General features: G+C 33.7%; 1 protein-coding gene across 1 annotated transcript in view; it reads right to left on the reverse strand.

The window, feature by feature from the left end:
• Nucleotides 1-20965, reverse strand: part of Pcdh15 (protocadherin related 15) — a 942952-nt gene that overhangs the window by 164656 nt on the left and 757331 nt on the right. Inside the window, 2 exon segments of the mRNA XM_047552806.1 lie at nucleotides 7051-7275; nucleotides 11308-11613. Coding sequence (XP_047408762.1) covers nucleotides 7051-7275; nucleotides 11308-11613 — 531 coding nt within the window.

Genomic DNA, 20965 nt, shown 5'->3' on the forward strand with positions numbered 1-20965 from the left:
TGAAGGGAATATATAGCAAAGAATTTAACTAAATTTAGCATAAGATGCATCTCAAGACACTTGAGCAACTGCCCAAGTTGCTCATGTACTGTGATTAGGTAAAATAATCCTTTGAGATGGGTAGCCAAACAACACTGCATTGTTGACAAAGTCACTGATTTAAAACAGAATTTCATTCCACATTTGGTCCCTCTGTTTGCATACATGATATGGGGAACAGGATTTGATACATTTTTGTACATTTTTTCCAAGTTGTGATATGACCAATTGCTAATTGGGGAATATGTGGTTATTTTGAGCATTATCTTCAAGCAATTTCTATGTAATATCAGCACATTTCAGACCTTCTCAAAGGGGCATAATAGTTGTGAGTGTGTGTTTGTGTATGTGTTTTATTTTTATTTTATGTCAGGCATTTTCTAGGCTTGTTAAATTTATCATAGCAATAAGTATGCCTAAAATTTTGTCCAAAATACATATTGGCAATTTTTGTTTTCAGTACTGGGGATTGAACTCAAGGTCTTCCACATGCAAAGCAAGCAATCTACCCCTGAGTTAAATCCTCAAGTCTTTTTATTTTATTTTGAGACAATGTCTTGCTAGGTTATACAATTTAGTCACAAACTTGTGATCCTCCTGCTTCGGCCTTCCAAATAGCTGCTATTACAGGCTAATGTAACAAACAGGCTTGTTTGTGTTGTTATTATTATTGTTGTTGTTGCTATTATTATTATTCCTGCTTTAAATATAAAGAAACTGAATGTTAGAGACCTTAGGTTGCTTATGCTTATCCAGTCAACAAAGGACAGAGACCTGGTTGAATTCTGGTTAATAGGGCATAATTCTGGTATCTGGAAGTAAAGAAAAGCTGTAATGGAAAATCACCAGAAAAATCTATGTAAGATAACTTGCATAGGATTTTAATTTAAAAACACACATGTAACTCATATAATATCTATTTCCAAAGGTATGTTTAGAAGTTTTAAAACATTCCTCCAACTAGTTACTAAACTTTTATTTTGACAAACTATTTTGCATGGTACCATCTATTTCCCTGACAATAATGCTATAGTCACTTATAAAGTATTTTTATTACTTTGTAAAAGAGAAGGGATTGTTGTATTTGCACACTTAAAATAACAACTTGTTTGATATTTAACCCAAACAAGTTGTTTTCACTAAAATCTAAGAAAGTTTACCAAATAGCATTCTGGGTCAAGTTAGTCTTATTAGAGGCTTCACAAACAGGAAGAAATCCATGGTCTTTCCATGGAATTCAATTTTATAACTAGTTGTTAGTGGTATAGAAAATCACATTTTCTTTTCTTGAGATTCACAATGCAAACCTGCATATTTACCATTTTGAAGACTCTAATATGGAGACCTGCAGTGTAGAAATTTGTTTACCTTCATAAAGTCCCGTATTTTCCAAAGTTATTTGTCTATTTTGTTTTATATGAGACACTCATTACCATCTTGAAGAACTATTGCTCTATAAAATACATCCTGAGAGACATGATCAAATACATTTAGGGCATAATTTATTATTATTTGGAATATGGTATGACTAGTAGTTTTCAGATAACATATTGAAGATTCCAACACATTAAGAGTGCAGCCTGGTGTGCAGCAGTCAGTTCATCAGGGCAGAGGGAGCAGTTAGTTGCAGCATTGATGAGACCTGTCCATGACAACAGGGTCTACTGGGAAATGACGACAGTGCCTGGCAGCAATTGCTATCATGAGTATTATCAGCATCCATTGCCCCTGGCCCCCTGGAAGGCACTAAAACTCTGGAGACTGGTGGCAGTAGCAAGTTTGGATTCATGAGCCTTGACATCAGTAGTGAATGTGGTAATCAGTGCAGGTTAAAAGAACTTTGTCATGTATAAGAGTAAGGAAGACAGTGTCTTGAGACTCCCAGAAGCCAGCAGGTGACATTTAGGAAGCCATAAAGGAAACCCATAGATAAAAGAATTGTTAAGGTTTATGAAATGCTATTTTTTGAACTCTAGGCATGCACATTTTTATTTGTTTCCTTTAGTTTATTTCCTTAAAGGCAATATGTTAATCTTAGAACTAAAATTCTAGAATAGCAGAGCAGGAAGATGTCTTAAGAAGCTGATTCAGCCCCAAGATGGGTCCTCCCTAATGTGTTCACATTCTTTAAACTTGATGGTGAATATATTAGAAAGAACACATGGGTAAAAACCTGATCATTTAGAATAAAAGAGAAGAAATATCTGAAGGCCATAGGCTAAAACAACTATTTTAGCCAGGTCAAACAACCAAAAAGAACAGTCGATACATTTTTTAAAATAATGACCAATGTACTAGACCATATTCTACCAGCTAGTACAATGTAATCATCTTTTATTCAAGTTCCTCCCTACAGACAGGGAAAGAATGGACACTCTTGAGATGTCTTGAGATGTCTAGTATTTCTGTAGTATCTGAGTCCTGCATTACCTCCTCTTCTCTCCACCTGTGCTCCTCTGACCACATTCAATCCAGGACTGCTCCAGCACTGTACACCAGTGGTACTCTGTTTCTCAGGGCTACGTGAGTTAGTAAATGCCATCTTGATAGTGAACATTCAGTTTCCACTTAGAAAAGCTACCCACATTCTTATATTCTACAGGCTACAAACATTTATCTTCTTTCTGGAGGAGGAAATCCCTTTGAAAGATGAAATTGCTAACTTTATCTTCCAAAATCCACTGCATTTTACAAACTAAGGCCTTGTGTATCGTTTCAGTCAGGTTTTTCACTGCTATGACTAAAAGACATGACAAGAACAATTTCAGGGAGGAAACATTTATTTAGGGGCTCAGGGTTTCGGAGATCTTGGTCCACAGATGGGGCTCTATTCCTTGGGGACTGAGGTGAGGCAGAACATCATGGCAGAAGAGTATGGCAGAAGGTAGCAGTTCACATGATGATCAGAAGGAGAGAGACAGATTCCACTGGCCAGATACAAAATATATAACTCAAAGGTACACCCCACCTTCCTTCAGTTACCAACCAGTTAATCCCTATGGGGGAGATTAATGCACTCCAATTGTGTTAAGACTCTCATAACCTAATTATCTCACCTCTGAAACTTCCTGCATTATCTCACATATGAACTTTTAGGGAGCACCTCACATGCAAACCAAAACATGTATGGTATTTTATTTCTGAACCTTTTACCCATCCCTGTCTACAACCATGCCTGCATGCTCTGAGACAAACGAACCCAACCAAGGTGAATCCAGTCTTCTTTCACACAAGCTCCATTCTTTCTCTGTCCTACTCCTATGTAATGATTCATTAATCTAGGTAATTTATTTTTCTTCCACAAGTCCTTTGCATCCTTTTATACTGTCTCATGTCAGATATACATATATATAAATATATATGTATATATATATATATATATATAGAGAGAGAGAGAGAGAGAGAGAGAGAGAGTATAAGTACATATATATTTACATTTTAAACTTTTCTGATTGGTGTTCGGTTCTCAGTTTGCTATAGAACAGATCTTTGTATTTTCTATATTATATTACAATCCAGATGGTAAGAAATGATTTATGTGACAATTTAGTCTATAAGGCCAGATTTCTCATTGGATGTTACTTTTTAAATTGTTTAGAATTTTGTTTTTATTTTCCAGAAAATTTCCCATATTATCTAATTCATTATTATCCCAGATTCAGTTGGTATATACATTTAATAAAAACATACAAAAAGAAAGACCAAAAAATGTTCTACAAAAAACTTAGCAACACAAAATATATGATCAACACTGACTTTCTTTTAGATCCTTCAAACTAGACACTAATAAAACTTTTTGTAGATGTTTGTGACAAACTCATTTTACTCATACTGTGCAAATATTTTTTTCTCCCAAGTATCCCTTCAACTTTCTCTCAAATATCTCTTTCCAATTTTAAATAAGTTTGATGAGCTACACATTAAACACTTGGGTCTTTTTCTTTTTCTTCCTCTTCTTCACAAAAGGAATTATGTTTCTGCTCAAAGAGATCTTCAGGATACTTTCCCTGTGGTGACTGTTTTGGGTAAAAATATCTCTTTAGCAAATACCATGTAATTATGTTATCAGCAGAACAGCCTGTCAGTACTACCAGTAAACAGACCAATAGCAGAAAATTTACAAGCCTGGGGAAAATGTGCATATGTGGAGAAATGAGCCTGTGCTTCATTCTTACCTTCAAAACAAACTGATAATATTTTAATGAGCTTCATTGGTATATAATAGAATTTTAAATTTCTGTTTGTTATACCTCAGCCCTACTTGTGGGAGAAAAGGTAAGTAAGTCTCAGTCTGCATTTAGGAAAAATTTATGAAAATTTTATTTTGCATCAATCATTGGGAAGAAACAAAAAGTGATCTTAAACATGTATAGAATTAAATAGATTGTTTTGTTCAAAACTAAAATAAATTAAAAATTACCTTTACATGAGTTAGGCATCCTGATCATTGAAATAGTTCAATTTCTCTAAGATGAAACAACTGAGACAATAAAAATCAATCCCATACTCTTCCCTGTTTAGGAAGAAATGAGCCTCCAGTGAGCATTTCTTTCACAGAAGCTGAGGTAAACCTCAAGTGATACCCATATATTAAAATAAAGTGAGGGAGGCTCCAATGGGAACATGAAGAACTTAAGAGGTTTGAGTTCCAGAGAGAGAACAAGGCTTATTTAATGAGCATCTTAACTTTGTAGGTGATATATTTGGATCCAAATTGATTCCATTGATTTCTTCCATCAAAACTATGAACAAATGAATCTTAACTGAATTCAGAGTGGCCAGCTCAGAATCCAGAAGCGTTTACAATTAGCCATTATCAAACATATTGTCCTGAGAGAGAAGGCTAGGCCATTTGAATTTCTTTCTAGGAAGAATAAGGGAAAGGTCATTAAATACTAAATCTTTTCTTCTTTTCTTTGCTCCAAACCATCAATAAACAAAAACTTTTTCTACTCTTGATTTTTAGGTGTCCAATTCTACCAAACCATTCAGGTAGGCTAGGGTGAATTGGAGTGAGAGGGTTTATATTCTACACCTGGTCCAGAAGGTATTATGGTATCATTAATCCATTTAGATCACGCTCACCTTAGTCTTTTCCACATCATGATCTTGCCTATCATGATGAATTCATCACCACAGATATTATCATCTCCCTAAATATTTTTTGTTAGCAGATTTCTAGATTTCATAACACAATAGTGTAACGAAATAGCATTTCAAAATACAAATTGAAGCCCCTCCCCCACTGCAGGTCCTCCATGGTTTTTGGTGTTTCTTAGTTCTTTTTGAAAGTTCCTAGAGCAGGGAAAATCACCATCTAGGGAAAAGGTGCAAAAAGAAAGGCAGGTTGTCCAAGGAAAGATTTTGATAGTTTAAGTTCCTATTTCCAAAGAAAACTTGGTGCTGAGTAAAATTTTAGCTCTCTGAAAATGATATATCCCACTCCTTAAACATAAATTTCTCAGTGTAAAGAGATACAAAGTGGAAGAAATAAATATAATACCATGAACTCCTGAGAAAAAAGAAACCCAGACTCTAAGAAAACTCTCCAGATAGTTATAGGGTATGTGAGAACGGAGGGAGCTTATGGTCTCCTTTCTAGAGTATATGCCAGTATATGCCAGTATATGCCATGTATATGCCAGTAGATTAGCCTACATGAAGTGTAAAAGGAGAAAATAGTGTAATCCCTGTGTCCCACTCTGATTTCAGGGTAATCCTGAAATCATCTAAAAAGAAAAAGAAGTTCAAAACTGCAGATGCTGTAATCAAGGATATTAACTCATAGGAGAAATGCACTTGTACTAATTCAGTATTGATAAAATCTTCACTAATCTTCTAAACATTCACATCAATATTTTATTAAGTAAACTAATTGCATGTCATATTTTTTTATGAATCAAACAAAAGTTCAAGAAGGCAATGACTTCTTCTTCCATCATATATTCATTAAAGTGTCCCAAAAAAAGAGAATTATAGATGGGCACGGTTGTACATGCCTGTAATCCCAGCTGCTTGGGAGGCTGAGACAGGAGGATCTCGAGTTCAAAACCAGCCTCAGCAGTTTGAGTTGGTATAGACATTTAATAAAATGATACAAAAAGAAAGATCAAAAAATGTTCTACACTAAGCAACTCAGTGAGACATTGTCTCTAAATAAAATACAAAATAGGGCTGGGGATGTGACTCAGCGGTCGAGTGCCCCTGAGTTCAATCCCAGGTATTCCCCTCCCTCTCAAAAAGTGAGAATATAGAAAAGTTGCCATTGATGATTTACCTTATGACCAAAGGTATATATGATCTCCTACTAGAATTGTCCTTCAAGAACTGCAGTAATACTCAGAAACTAATTTTCTCTTATTGTAGGAAGAAAGGCATCTGCACATTTCTATAGCTAATAGGAACTAGAGAATACAAAATCACTAGTAATATATCATAATTAAATTATACTAAATAGATCACCTTAAATACTTTATGAACTGCAACTGTAGTTATTACAATATAACAAATTAAACCTTACTTCCACCTGACTCTGAAGCTTTCTTCATCCCAGACTCTTGAATTTACAAATAATTGTATAATTGGGTCTGGGGTCTATGAACATTTAAACATCCAGACTCTGATTTTTTTCACTTTTTAATTTAATTTTTAATGGAAAAACCTGAAGTAAGTTAATATCCCTGTTGTTCTGGAATTGGAACTGAACTGTCATCTAGTTGTGATTAGAATTTGACTGAAGTGATACCACTAATGACAGACGCAAACAACTAGTCTTTTAATGCATATTTAGTACCATTTTCAAATTTATCTTTCAAAGTTAAAAAATATGGCAATTTGTCAAGTCTTTATAAATATTTCACATAAAAAATACAGTCTATGTTCTTGGTTGGCAACACTATGGTTACTATAAACCATAGGGTTTGCTGACAAAAATAAAATAGGTATCATATAAGAAATAGTAGCTATACATATGGAGAAAGTAGACCCCTGGAACTCATCCAAAATCCTTACCTTTACAATCACTGTGACAGTAGCAATACCAGGTGGCATTGTTCCATAAATATCAAAGGCCTCCACCAGAAAAGTGATACTTGCTTCCTGATCTGGAAATGCCTCATAATCCAAACTCCTCAAAAGGGACAGCTCTCCTGTAAATGGATGTAGTGCAAAAAAGTGCTTCACTTCAGGACTTCTTATCCGATAAGACACATTTGCTCCAAGGTCAACATCTTTGGCCTGTAACAAGTTAAGAAGTAGAAGAATGGTTTTCATCAGTGGTATTGCCAAAATACAGGCAAGCAGGATTGATGAAAGTCATGTGTCAGTGCCTGGAACAGCAACAGTTTAATGTTGACCAAAAGACATGTTTGTAAAAACAGGTAATTTGTTAAGTAATTTATCATTTATCATGGAAAGTAAAAGGCAGATTTGGGACAAGCAGAGAGAGAGAGAGAGAAAAGGAGAGAGAGAACCATGAAATTTTATCATTGTTGATATTATTACTGTATCTACTTTGTCTGGAAGATCACTTGTTAAATGAATCATAGCACAGTAAAGAAATAAATCATGTCATAAATGATTATTTCCTGCTGATTATTATCATGAAACTATTATAAATAAAAATAATTATTGAGTAACTCTCATAAACATAATAGAGCATTAACTGTAAGAAAACTAAGGAAATATTAGGAGAAATTTGTTCTCACTGGAATCCTATAATACATTCCTAGAGATCACTCCATTACAACTTCCTTCCTCTAACCAGTTTCTATTGAGTACTTACTAGGTAAAATGCACTGTGGAAAAAGCCAAGATGAATAACATAATTCCTGCACTGTAGGCTATGGCCTCAAAGAAGAAATAATTATAGAACTACCTAAATAAAAGAAAAAAAAATAATGCTATTTGAAAAACGTTCAGATTAGAACCTAAGTTAAAAGGTAGGATTTTTGTTGAAGTGGGACAGCTATTTCATTCAGTAGAATAGACTGGCAAAAGCACCCAAGTTAGAGGAAATAAAACAGCAAGAACAAAAATGGGGATTGTCAGGTTTTTTTTTTTTTTTTTATGTACATTTATAAATACAAGCACCTTCTTTATAAGTTTCAGTCTTGTTCTCCAATCAATTACTTGCATCACAACTGTAAAGATATTGTTAAAACAGATATCATTGTGTCATTTTCCTGCCTCAAATTCTCAATTTCCATCAACCCTTGTGTTATTTAAATTTATATTACTGTGACAAAGTACCTAAGAAAATCAATTTATAAAGCTGGAATAGTTTATTTATTCATGTAGTTTCTGTCCTAGGTCACTTATTTCTATTGCTTTGAATCTATGGCAACATAGTATGGAAAACTGGGAAATCATGCTGGAAGAAGTCTATTTGCCTCATGGCAGCCAGGAAACAAAGTGAAACAGAAAGGGGATGGGTTCTCAATATCCCCTTTAAGGACACACCCTCAATGACCTTTCTCACCCTAGGCTTCACCTCCTAAAGTACCCACAACCTCCCAACAGTGCCATACACTGAGGACCAAACTCAACACATGGGCCTTATGGGGACATTCAGGACCAAATTTACGGCAACCCCAAGCTCCTTAACAGGATGAGATGGACCATTACATTTTCTTTAGCTCTTCAAACTTCACTCTCTCCTCCAGGATTTTGAAAAAGTTTTTTTTCCATCAATTTGAATAATCTTTCTTCCCTCTTTGCTTAATGACTCTGACTTGCCCCTGAGTTAACAATTTAGAAATAACTCTCTTGATCAAAAGTTCTTCTGAAGCTCAAGTGCAGTTTAGGAGCTCTGCCTATGATTTCTTCAACTGCTGGTATTATGTACCACCAATTTAATTACCAATCTAGTTGTCCAGTTAGTAAACCAGACTGAAAATATCAGAAAAGCAGAAAATTTGTCTTGTTCAATTTTGTATTTCCAATGTCTTCAAGAGAAAGTGGCATATAATTAGACACTGAAGATATGTGTTTGTTGAATGAAATGATGAATGAATAGATGTATGGAGGATTAAATGGAGAGATAATGATCCTCTACCTGGTCAGTGTGTGCCCTATTTAGATTTATTATGTTTATCAAATAATTAAATATCTGTTGAGTTGAATTATGGAAGAAATACAGATTCTTGACAAAATTATATCAACATTCAAGTTATTCTTAGCATGTGGAGAAAGGATTAGAATTTATTTTTCAAAGAATAGAGGACATGGACACAAACCCAAATAAATGCCAAAAATATGCAATGGAGAAAAGATAGCCTCTTCAATAAATGGTGCTGGGAAAACTAGAAATCCATATGCAGCAGAATAAACTAAACCCCTATCTCTCACCCTGCACAAAATTCAACTCAAAATGTACCATGGACCTCGGAATCAGACCAGAGACCCTTCATCTTATAGAAGAAAATGTAGGTCCAAATCTTCACCATGTCGGCCCAGGATCAGACTTCCTTAACAAGACTCCCATAGCACAAGAAATAAAAGCAAGAATCAATAACTGGGATAGATTCAAACTAAAAATCTTTCTTTCAGCAAAGGAAACTATCAGCAATGTGAAGAGAGAGCCTACGGAGTGGGAGAAAATCTTTGTCACCCATACTTCAGATAGAGCGCTAATTTCCAGAATCTATAAAGAACTCAAAAAACTCTACACCAAGAATACAAATAATCCAATCAACAAATGGGCTAAGGAAATGAACAGACACTTCACAGAAGAAGATCTACAAGCAATCAACTGACATGAAAAAATGTTCAACTTCTCTAGTAATAAGAGAAATGGAAATCAAAACTACCCTAAGATTCCATCTCACCCCAATTAGAATGGCGATTATCAAGAATACAAGCAACAATAGGTGTTGGCGAGGATGTGGTGAAAAAGGAACACTCATACATTGCTGGTGGGGTTGCAAATTAGTGCAGCCAATCTGGAAAGCAGTGTGGAGATTCCTCAGAAAGCTTGGAATGGAGCTAACATTTGACCCAGTTATCCCACTCCTTGGCCTATACTCAAAGGACTTAAAAGCAGAATACTACAAAGATGCAGCCACATCAATGTTCATAGCTGCTCAATGCACAATAGCCAGATTTTGGAACCAACCTAGATGCCCTTCGATTGATGAATGGATAAAGAAACTGTGGTATATTTATACAATGGAATATTACTCAACCATAAAGAATAATAAAATCATGGCATTTGCAGGCAAATGGAAGAAATTGGAGAATATCATTGCTAAGTGAGATAAGCCAATCTCAAAAAACCAAAGGACGAATGATCTCTCTGATAAGTGGATGACGACACATAATGTGGGGGAGGGGTAAGAATGGAGGAAGGAAGGATGTATAGAGGGAAAAGAGGGGTGGGAGAGGTGGGGGGAAGGGAAAAAATAACAGAATGAATCAAACAACAATTACCCTATGTAAATGTATGATTACACAAATGGTATGCCTTTACCCCATGTACAAATAGATTCAACATGTATCCCATTTGTTTACAGTAAAAATAAATTTAAAAAAATTTTTAAAAATGCATTTAATAGATCTCCTGTATAAATTAGTTGGGTGCTAAAAATGCAGATTTATAAGTCAATCTGACCTACTGAACCAAAGCATCCAGTTTCTGGGAATGTTATAGTTGAGATATTAAAAAGAGGTTTGAATATAGAGATGAAATATAAAAGGTGAATTAGGACACTAGAAGATGCCTTTTGTATACTTAAAGTGAAAAAAATGTACAGAATAATGGATATAACAATGTCTGTGAAATACAGGGGAAGCTTACATATATATGCGTGCATACATATATGTGTAAATATATATGTGTACATATACATATGTGTGTTATATATGCAAATACCTGCACATGTGCATATTTGTCATAGCACAACAATAAATGTGAAAAACACTCACAATAATTTAATATTGAGTACAATTATTAAATTATCATTTATTGTCAAATGTTACAAAAATATACAGCATAACTTTTGTAAGTTAAAAAAAATCTCTTAGAAAGTATGGTTTTCCTTACAAATTCACCTTTCTTCCCATTAATTTTGTGGGATCCCCTATTGAGAGGTTATCACGGAAAAAGGAGTATACAGTATTTGGTATATACTTATAATAAAATTCATTCATTTTTATCTGAAACTAAAATGTAAGTGGGTTAATTGCATTTTTGCTGCTAAATTTGGCTATATTACCCTTCTTGCAAATCTAATAATACAGAATTCATAGAACTAATGGTTTTCCACATACCTCTATTTTAAGGAAGGTGGTTCCGGCTGGCAGATTCTCTTCAACAACAACAGTGTATGTTGAATTGGTGAACACTGGACTGTTATCATCAATATCCAAAACCTTGATGGCCAGGGTTAGAGTTGAATGACGAGGGTGCACCGCTCCATCAGTTGCCACCACAACAAGTTCATAGTAGTCCCTGACTTCTCTGTTCAGCTTCACTGCTGTGTAAATGCTCCCATTGGATGTGATGCGGAAAAGATTATTGAAGTTACCCAAACTGTAGTGCACTTGGCCATTTATTCCAGCATCAGGGTCTGTTGCCTAAAAGAAATCAAAAACAAAGAATTCATATAGTAGCTTCTGGTATGCTGCTGACACATTATGACATTTTCCTAATCAAATATTCTTTTCATCTCTAACTAGAACATTTAAAAGATAATGAAGATGTAATGAACAATCCAAAACATGAAAAGGAATATACATAATTTAATAAGCATACTCATTCAAAATGAGCATAACTTACACATTGATAATATCATCAGCATTACAATAATGTAGTATGACAGAAAATACATGTTATCAAAATACTGAGTGTTTCATGTATTATTATTTCTTTAATAGATTTTGAATGCCAAAGTAAGACAAAAAGTTTGTTTTTAATTAAGACAATTTCCTGAGTAATAATTTCAGTGTCTATGTGTTTGCATTCAAATGCTTTCTATATTCATTTTCATATTTAAATATGTTTTAGTGCTATGCATTTTACCTCACTTAATTCTCTTGATGTTTTTAGTGAGTAAATATTGGTCCTATTTTGAAAATGGAAAAATGTTGCTTACAGAATTTAATTTTCTTGTCTACAGTAACACAAGAAATAAATACTTCAGTGTCCTAGTTCTTAGTACAGTATCTCATATTTAAAACTACTTAATAAATACTTGTGGAATTAATGAATTTATGTTAAATGAATATATGGAACTGAGATTTGAAGCTAAATTCATTTAAAATCTCAAGTAGGGAAAAAAAGGCAGTATTTCTATAAATATAAGGGACTATTAGAACACAAATATCCATAATATCAGAGAATAATTGATAAACCTAGATATACTGAAATATTTAAGTCATGTAAAAATATTTTGTATCAAAACAGTGAGTAAATTTTAGGTAAATATTCTAATGGAATATTATGAGGATTGATCTTATATAAAATTCAATAAATTGCTTTTTGTAAACAATGACTTTGCACTACCAAATACTTTACATTTTGTGTTAAATAATTATTTGTTATTATTCTTCAAAAAGACTTGAATTCTAGAAAGAGGTGAGATGTTACAGTTGTGCTCAAAGTTATCAGCAAAGAAAGGAAGATGTTTTCTACACACTAAGGACACAATAGTCAGGCAATGGATGCAGATCCTAGAATGTGGTGCAATGCACTTTTCAATTCTTCTTGTTTCTAAGATTTGTTATTACTAGTTATATGTGATAGTAAAATGTATCTCAACATATTATACATATATGGATTATAACTTTTCATTCTTCTGGTTGTACATGATGTGGAATTAGATTGGTTATGTAATCTTCATGGAATAAACAAAGAACAGTGTGAACAATTTTCAAAAGACAACTATAAATTTTATTTTATTTTTTGAAATTGCTGATAAAGAGAAAAAAATTCTTTAGTAATATAATATAAGTAGGTTTTACTTCATTTCTCTAACACTTGCAATTTTCAGTAATTTTTCTGTCTCTGGGACACTTAAGGTCACAAAAATGTCATTTATGCAATCAGTAATTTAAATGACACTTGCTCAAGTTATTTTTTATTAATCCACATTATTGATAAAATATATCAACTTAACTAGTATGATTGATGTATGTGTTTGTGACTAATCTGAAGGGGAGAGTGTTGTGTATGTGTTCCTCTATAATATCTAGCTGATATCTCCACTAGGATGCCCAAATATATCTACACGATACTACTTGACTTATGATTGGTTTACATCTTTATCAACCCATTGTAATTTAAATGTTGTAAGTCAAAAATGCATTTAATACACCTAACCTACTGAACTTCATAGCTTATCAACAAATACACTGTAGAGCACTGGTTGTTTGCACTCATGAGAGCATGACTAAATGGGAACTGCTGCCCACTTGTTGCTGCCCAGCATCTTGAAAGAGTATTATACATGATATTGGTAGCCTGGGAAAAGATTAAAATTAAAAATTTGATGGACAATTTTTATTAAATATGTATTGCTTTTACACCATAAACAAATGGAAAAAAAAAAAAACCTAAGTTGAAACATTACACATCAAGGAACTACCTGTATTGGTTTTCTAGTCTGTATTAGCTGCTGTAATAAATTACCAAGTTATCAGCTGCCACAAAATAAGTTCATTGTTTTAATGGTCTCCTGGTAAATTCAATACAGATCTCACCAGGTTAAAACAAAGTATAAGCAAGACTGTGCTCTCTTCTGGAGTCTCTAAGGGAAAAATAGTTTCCTTGCTCATTCAAGTTGTGGATAGAACTCAGTTGTTTGAGGTTGTAGGATTGAGGGCCAATCCCATCTTCTAGCTGCCATCACATCCCATGACTCCTGGCGTACTGCCTCCATCTATAAGGGCAGCAGTGCTGGCCAAGTGTTCCTCTGGCATTTTTTGAATCACTCTTCTTTCATCTTATCTCTTTGACTCACTTTTCAATCACCCTATTGTACTCAAAGGGCTTACATGATTCATTAGGCTTACCTTGACAATCAGTGTACTGTTATCATCTCAAAGTCCTTAGTTTTAATAACACTTGTAGCAAACCTATAGCAATCTATACTTTCTGATAATTTGCTGAGAGAAAATATTCAAAGAGATAATTGGTAGGAAGACTGAAAATAAATGTTAGATGGGGCAGCCTCATCAGGAGGGTTTTTAAATTTCTTTAAAATCTTTTAAATTAGCTAAAATGTAAGTCATATGTTAAGTACACACAGGAAGACTGAGCTGATCCACTACTCCTGAATTTACTGGATTTCCAGCCACCATGAAGGGAAGTATATATGATTCTGATGGAATAAAAGGCTATGTATTCTGCAGAAATTTACCCTAAAAATTGTAAGATTACTCAGATATACAACAAATGAAGACAAATGAACTAAAATGTTTGCAAATTGCAGGACTATTCCCTTGGGCTTTATTTTATTTTAATCTGATTAATTGAGGAGTAAACAAAGTTATAAGTAAAGTGGCATATACTACCTGAGCAAGGTAGTTTCACTTATTTGCTATTGTATGTGAATATATAGATGTTAGACAAGGTAACCAAACACAGAATCCCTTATTATCAGCAGTACTGTCAAGAACTTTGCATCGATGTTTAATATCTAGTCAAGCAGCTCAGTGTGTGATGCTATAATGAAACCATTTATCTTCTTAGAAATCAATTAAAAGTTAATTAAAATTGTTAATAAGAAAAATCACACATCTCTTCTCTCCTTGTACTACATCAAAGGAATAAACACTGTAGTTGCTGCAATTTTATAATTGGCTGTCCTTTTTAACACATTTTTGTAATATCTACCTTGCTATGAGACTTGATTTGTGGCTACTTATTTATAGATGCATATTGCTGGGAAATTGGCTGATAGTCTATTGTCAAAAAACAGACCTTAAAACAATAAAAATAAAGACCTCACTGGACAGACCTTCGAATACTTCTCAGAAAAATAATTGTCAATCTTAAACATTAAAGTTGGAATATCAGAAAAAAACAAATAATTATTTTTAAATAAATAAAATAAAGTCATTGTATGAGACCATTTACTGAGCAAAAGTTTTCCAAACAACTGTTGAGCACCAATTTATTCTCATGCCATTTGAAAGGGAAGAAGAAATTATATTTATCAAGCCTTGAATTCATTCCCTTTCTTGCTCATCCATTTAGAGTGGTCTACTACACAGTCTTTCCCATTAAAAAAAAAAAAAATGGAAGCTCATCTCTGAAATTCCTGTACTGTAGGTTCCTAATCCAGTAGAGATCTAGAAGCATGTCTGTACAGGTGAGATGAACTGGGATGAAACCCCAAAGGAAAACCAGATGCTTGCACTTCCATAGAAGTATACAGGTAGATAATTTGTGGTTTGTCAATGATTAATTCCAATTTAAAATACTTTTGTACTTATATTCATTCAGATTAGAGAAAAAATGTTTCTCTTTATTCTAACACAATTTAATTTATAAGAATTTTGAAGAAAAAAGGAAAATATTAAGCTATTAAAAAGCTGAGAACTCTTCCCCACTTCCTAATGAATCCAAAGTGAGGCTGAGCAGGAGCTTCCTCTCTTTAGTGCTTGTCCTTGACAGTAACTTAGAAGGCCTTTCTTACCTCCAAGTGGGAACCATAAAAGCTATTGAGCAAGAAGGTCAAGTGAAGTTTGGCAGTGATTTTTAATATTATTAAGAGAAACACATTTTTAAGAATTATTATCTACCAACGTCAAAAAATATGAAATAGTTGTTGACTTTAGTTCTTTAAAAAAGTGAATCTATTTCAAGTACAGTGTAAAAGGAAAGAAGCAACTAAATGACACAAAATGAGGGTGAAGTTTTTCCTCTGTCCACACAAATGTCTCATATTTAATATTGAAAAATGGCAAGTAGACTTAAAGACCAGAAGGTAACAAGTATGCTTGAGTTCAAATCACCAAAACATAATCAGAGGAAATAGGTTTTACTCTGGAGTATCAAAATATTCCAATACTCAGACCCTAGGACATCAGGAAATGAATATAGGAACTAGTGATTTCTCAAGGTTTTAAGCTCTGATTTCAAAGCACGGATCCTTCCCATACTGATTTAATGGTGTTGAGAGTCAATCGCTATAAATTTTCATCCTTCATTTGAAAAATCATGGTGGTAATTAGTATTTATCTCACTATCTCCTAGGAGGACTGTACAGTAACAACATACTTGGGTCATATTAAGCTATTCATAAAAAGGTATCCATATTTGCTAGGCATGGTGCTTCATGTACATAATCCCAGCAACTTAAAGGACTAATTCAGGATGATCACAAGTTCAAGGCTAGCCTCAACAACTTAGTAAGATTCTCAGCAAAGTGGTGAGACCCTGTCTCAAAATTTATAAAAAAAAAAAAAAAAAGAACTTGGGATATAGCTCTGCACCACTGTATTCAATTCCCAGTAAAAAATAAAAAAAAATAGCCATTTTTATGTTACTGTGGTTTTCAATATCTACTTGTAAATTATTTTAAAAAGATAAATTTATCCTTCATTTCTTAAAGAATGTTTTTGGTAAAACAAATTAGCCTGTTTTTATTAACTTATTTATATATAATTTCCTTAGCGTCATGTTTAATCTGGCATAGTAAGTCTCCTGGATTCTATTATTATTGCCAAGATAGTCAGAGAATATTGATGTCTTATATGTGAAAGTTATCTGTCTATACAATATTTTTAGTGTAAAAAATGAAAACATAAGAAAACTTACATGATTCAGTTCCAAAGGATAGAAAGAAAAAAGTATCCCACTTATTACAAAAAAGAAAGAAAAATATGAAAAATTAATGTAGTTTTAGATCAGATACATGATAGAGAAATTTCAATGAAAAAGTTTATCTGATGATTTTATAGGTATTGCCATACTGAGAAGTATTTGCTGTTTGCTGTGAGAAAAACCAGGTCTGAAAAATGCATTCCAATTGAAAGTAGAAGAAAAGAGATAACTTTCAGCTGCATTTTAAAGTAATTTCATCATGATTTGGGAAACAAATGTGCATATCAGTGGGTAAGTAAAATTATTACAAAGATACCTGAAAAGAGTGTTAGTGTTATTTAACAACAAAATTTCCCTTACTTGTTGTAACTACTGCAAGCTGTCTGTCCAAATCTGAAAAGATAAATTCTGCCCACAGAAATCAGCAAAGAGTATTTCCACACATAAAAGTTCTGACAGCCGCCCATATTTTTCTCCAAAGCTATGTCTTTTTTAGTGTTTCCATTCTACCATGGAGAAACTGCAATTAAACTGTCTCTAAAGGCTTCGATATTTCTCTGGGTTATGTTCTCTGGTTCCACCACTTTGAGATACTATCCTTCCACTCAGGTTCCCTGTCGTCCTGTATTTATTTGACTCTATAACATGGTATAATTGCCTGGTTATCTCCTTGTCTCCCATACTATACTTCAAGCAACTTGAGGACAAGAAAACTGCATTGTTTAACATTGACTTTCTTATACCAAATCTTCAGAGATGTTCAATGAATTTTTGTTTAATAAATATTTAATTAATAATTTTTTTGGCTTTATTCAAACGTTTGCTGATTTTACCAGTATCCAAAAAAATTAGTATTTATTATGTAATAAATTGCAATTTATATTAGCATTTCAGACTACATGATCTTGTTGTGACCTCTTTATGCATTTATATTCCATAAATAAATCTCTGACATAAACTGTTTCACTTAGTTTTTTTTTCTTTAATATGTCAGCTTTCAAGCAACTCCTAATCTCAGTGGTTTAACATCATCAATGTTTATTTCTTGTCTGTGCAGCATATATCATGCATTCCCTACTGCTCTGCTCCATGTCTGCCTCAGTCTAGAAAGGAGGTTAAAGGATCAGCTCCTATAGGAATATACCACCCATGTGATGAATGAAAAAAAAAACAATGATAAATAAGTCACAACTCTTAATACTTCTGCTTCATAGTGGAACAGATCACCTACATTCTAGTTCATTGGTCAAGTCAAATCACATGACAAGGCTGATTTCATGTGGTAGAGAAGTATCTTCTCTGAGTCAGACAGCAATGATAGAAACAACAATATGATCACCTTCCATGCTCACCTTCCTTGACATTCACCATGTCTCATCTTCCCTGATAGGCTTCTTTGCAACCTAGACTAAATCTGGCTCCAGTTCCACTAATCTGGGAAGTCTTTGCTTTTTCTTCAACCTTGATCCTTCTTGTACTTACCACAAACAACTTTTTATTGCTATTTATATATGTTAGGCAATGTATTAGGTTTTTATCACTATGACCAAAATATCTGACAAATATTTTAGAGAAGGAAAAGTTCGTTTTATTTCAGAATTTTAGAGGTTTAGTCCATGGACAGCCAACTTCATTGCTTAAGCCTGAAGTGATGCCAAGCTTCATGGCAGAAGGGTATGGGAGAGGAAAACTGTTCATCTCATGAAAGCCAGAAAGCAGAGAAGAGAGTGAGAGGATCCAGGGACAACATACATATAATCTCCAAGGCATACCCCCAGTCACCCACTTCTTCAATCCATGCCCCGCCCACCTTCAGTTATCACCCAGTTTATTCAAATTATTAACCCATTGAATGGATTAATTCACTGATGAGGTAACAACTCTCACAAGGCTGAAGTGTAATCACTTCACTTCTGAACATTCTTGCATTAACATGGGGGACTGTGGGGACAGCTAATACCCAACCCATAATAGGCAACTAAATATTAGCCCTAAAAAGTCATAGATTATCCATCTATTAAATAATGGGAAGTCATTAGAGAAAAGAATCTGTAAGTTGTTTGGTGAGGTTTGAGAAGTGGGAAATTGAGGCAAGAATGGAAATATGAAAAATCAGTAAAAGACACAGCAAGACAATGTCTTCCTAGAGGTAAGTGATATTTAATAATTTAACACATATAAACCAAGGACATCATATTAAGCAAGTGCTTTTAAGTTGTTACAACATAGCTTGTATATTTCATTATATTAGAATGTAGGTTAACCTTTGGTAATTAAAAAGTAAGCATTACAAAGAAGCCATGCAATATTATACTAAAAGTTTCTGTTCTTATATCATATAATGATAAACATTCTGAGATTATTACTTTGATGTTTCAGAGAAAGGGCTATGTGGTTCACATTCATAACACAAACAAGCAAAATAATGTTAATAAGTCTTTACATCATTCTATAGTAGGTCTCTTTTTCCTCTCAATTATTATTAACAATGCTGATAGCAGAGATGACAACTTATTCCATCATCATAATATTTTCCAGGTGTTTCTTGGTGAATGATCATTCTGCACTATAAGTTTAATGTATATTTTTCCATTTTTGTGTGATGGTGGAAACTCATAGGTTGAATTTTCATTTTGTCTCCACACCTCTTTTTACTTCCATTTCTTCAACTTGAGTCTCATCTTTTTCCTATGGGCAAACATGCTGTAATTTCTAAATATAAGTACATTTGCCAAAATAACCATGCTGTCTTCTGCCTGCTTTGTTATATCATAAAGTTCTTGTACCACTTCTCAAGATGTTTATTCTTTAGCCCAAGTGTTATCTCTCTAAGCAGCATCAGAGTCAGTAAAAATAATTATCTCTGTGCTCCAGAAGCTTACCATACAGTTCTTTATCAAATGCCTTAATACTGTCTTTTGTAATGTTGTTTCACAGTCTCCATGACATTGAATTCTTAATGACCAAGTGGCTTATTTATGTATCTTTCCTTTTGTTTGCATTGATATATGGTAGTTACAAAATATTTTCTGTAAAAATTTCCTCTACAACTTTCCATTTAATAATACCTTCTCCATCTTTTTACAACCACCCACTCACATGCAAAAATGAAGAATGTCATTTACCATTGGCTGTTTTTTCTTAAAAGTAATTGTGTTTTTCAATTATCAGAAAAATTCAAGATGATTAGATACATTTCCTTTTCAGATAATTGAGAAATCACATCAACAATTATATTTTCTTGAATTCTTGAACTTTGTACCTATGTTATTATTCTATTACATTTTTATATTTCCTGTTGTAAACTAGACTTCTTTAAGGTGATCTATTTCTAGTTTATTTTGCAAATAAATACAGGACATATGCCTATTTCTAACAGAATTAAAAACTGTAGTTTAAGTTTTTCAAAATCCTTTCTAGGATCCAATCTTTCTCTTTCATTATTTACTCTCTTTTTTTTTTTATTTATTTATTTTTTTACGTTTACATAGGGTAATGATGTTTATTATATTTTTCCCCTCCACCCCACCCCTCCCACCCCTCCCACCCCTCCCACCCCTCTTTTCCCTCTACACAGTCCTTCTTTCCTTCATTCTTACTGCTCTCCTTAGCCTAACTCTAAACCTAACCCTAAACCTAATGCTAGCCCCTCCCACCCCCCATTATATGTCCTCATCCGCTTATCAGCGAGATCATTTGTCCTTTAGTTTTTTGAGATTGGCTTATCTCACTTAGCATGATATTCTCCAATTTCAACCATTTGCCTACAAATGCCATAATTTTATCATTCTTCATTGCGGAGTAATATTCCATTGTATAAATATGCCACAGTTTCTTTATCCATTCATCAACTGAAGGGCATCTAGGTTGGTTCCACAATCTGGCTATGGTGAATTGAGCAGCAATGAACATTGATGTGGCTGTATCTCTGTAGTATGCTGATTTTAAGTCCTTTGGGTATAGGCCAAGGAGTGGGATAGCTGGGTCAAATGGTGTTTCCATTCCAAGCTTTCTGAGGAATCTCCACACTGCTTTCCAGAGTGGTTGCACTAATTTGCAACCCCACCAGCAATGTATGAGTGTTCCTTTTTCACCACATCCTCGCCAACACCTATTGTTGCTTGTATTCTTGATAATCGCCATTCTAATTGGGGTGAG

This window comes from Sciurus carolinensis, chromosome 5 (assembly GCF_902686445.1).
Source record: "Sciurus carolinensis chromosome 5, mSciCar1.2, whole genome shotgun sequence".
Lineage (NCBI taxonomy): Eukaryota > Metazoa > Chordata > Mammalia > Rodentia > Sciuridae > Sciurus > Sciurus carolinensis.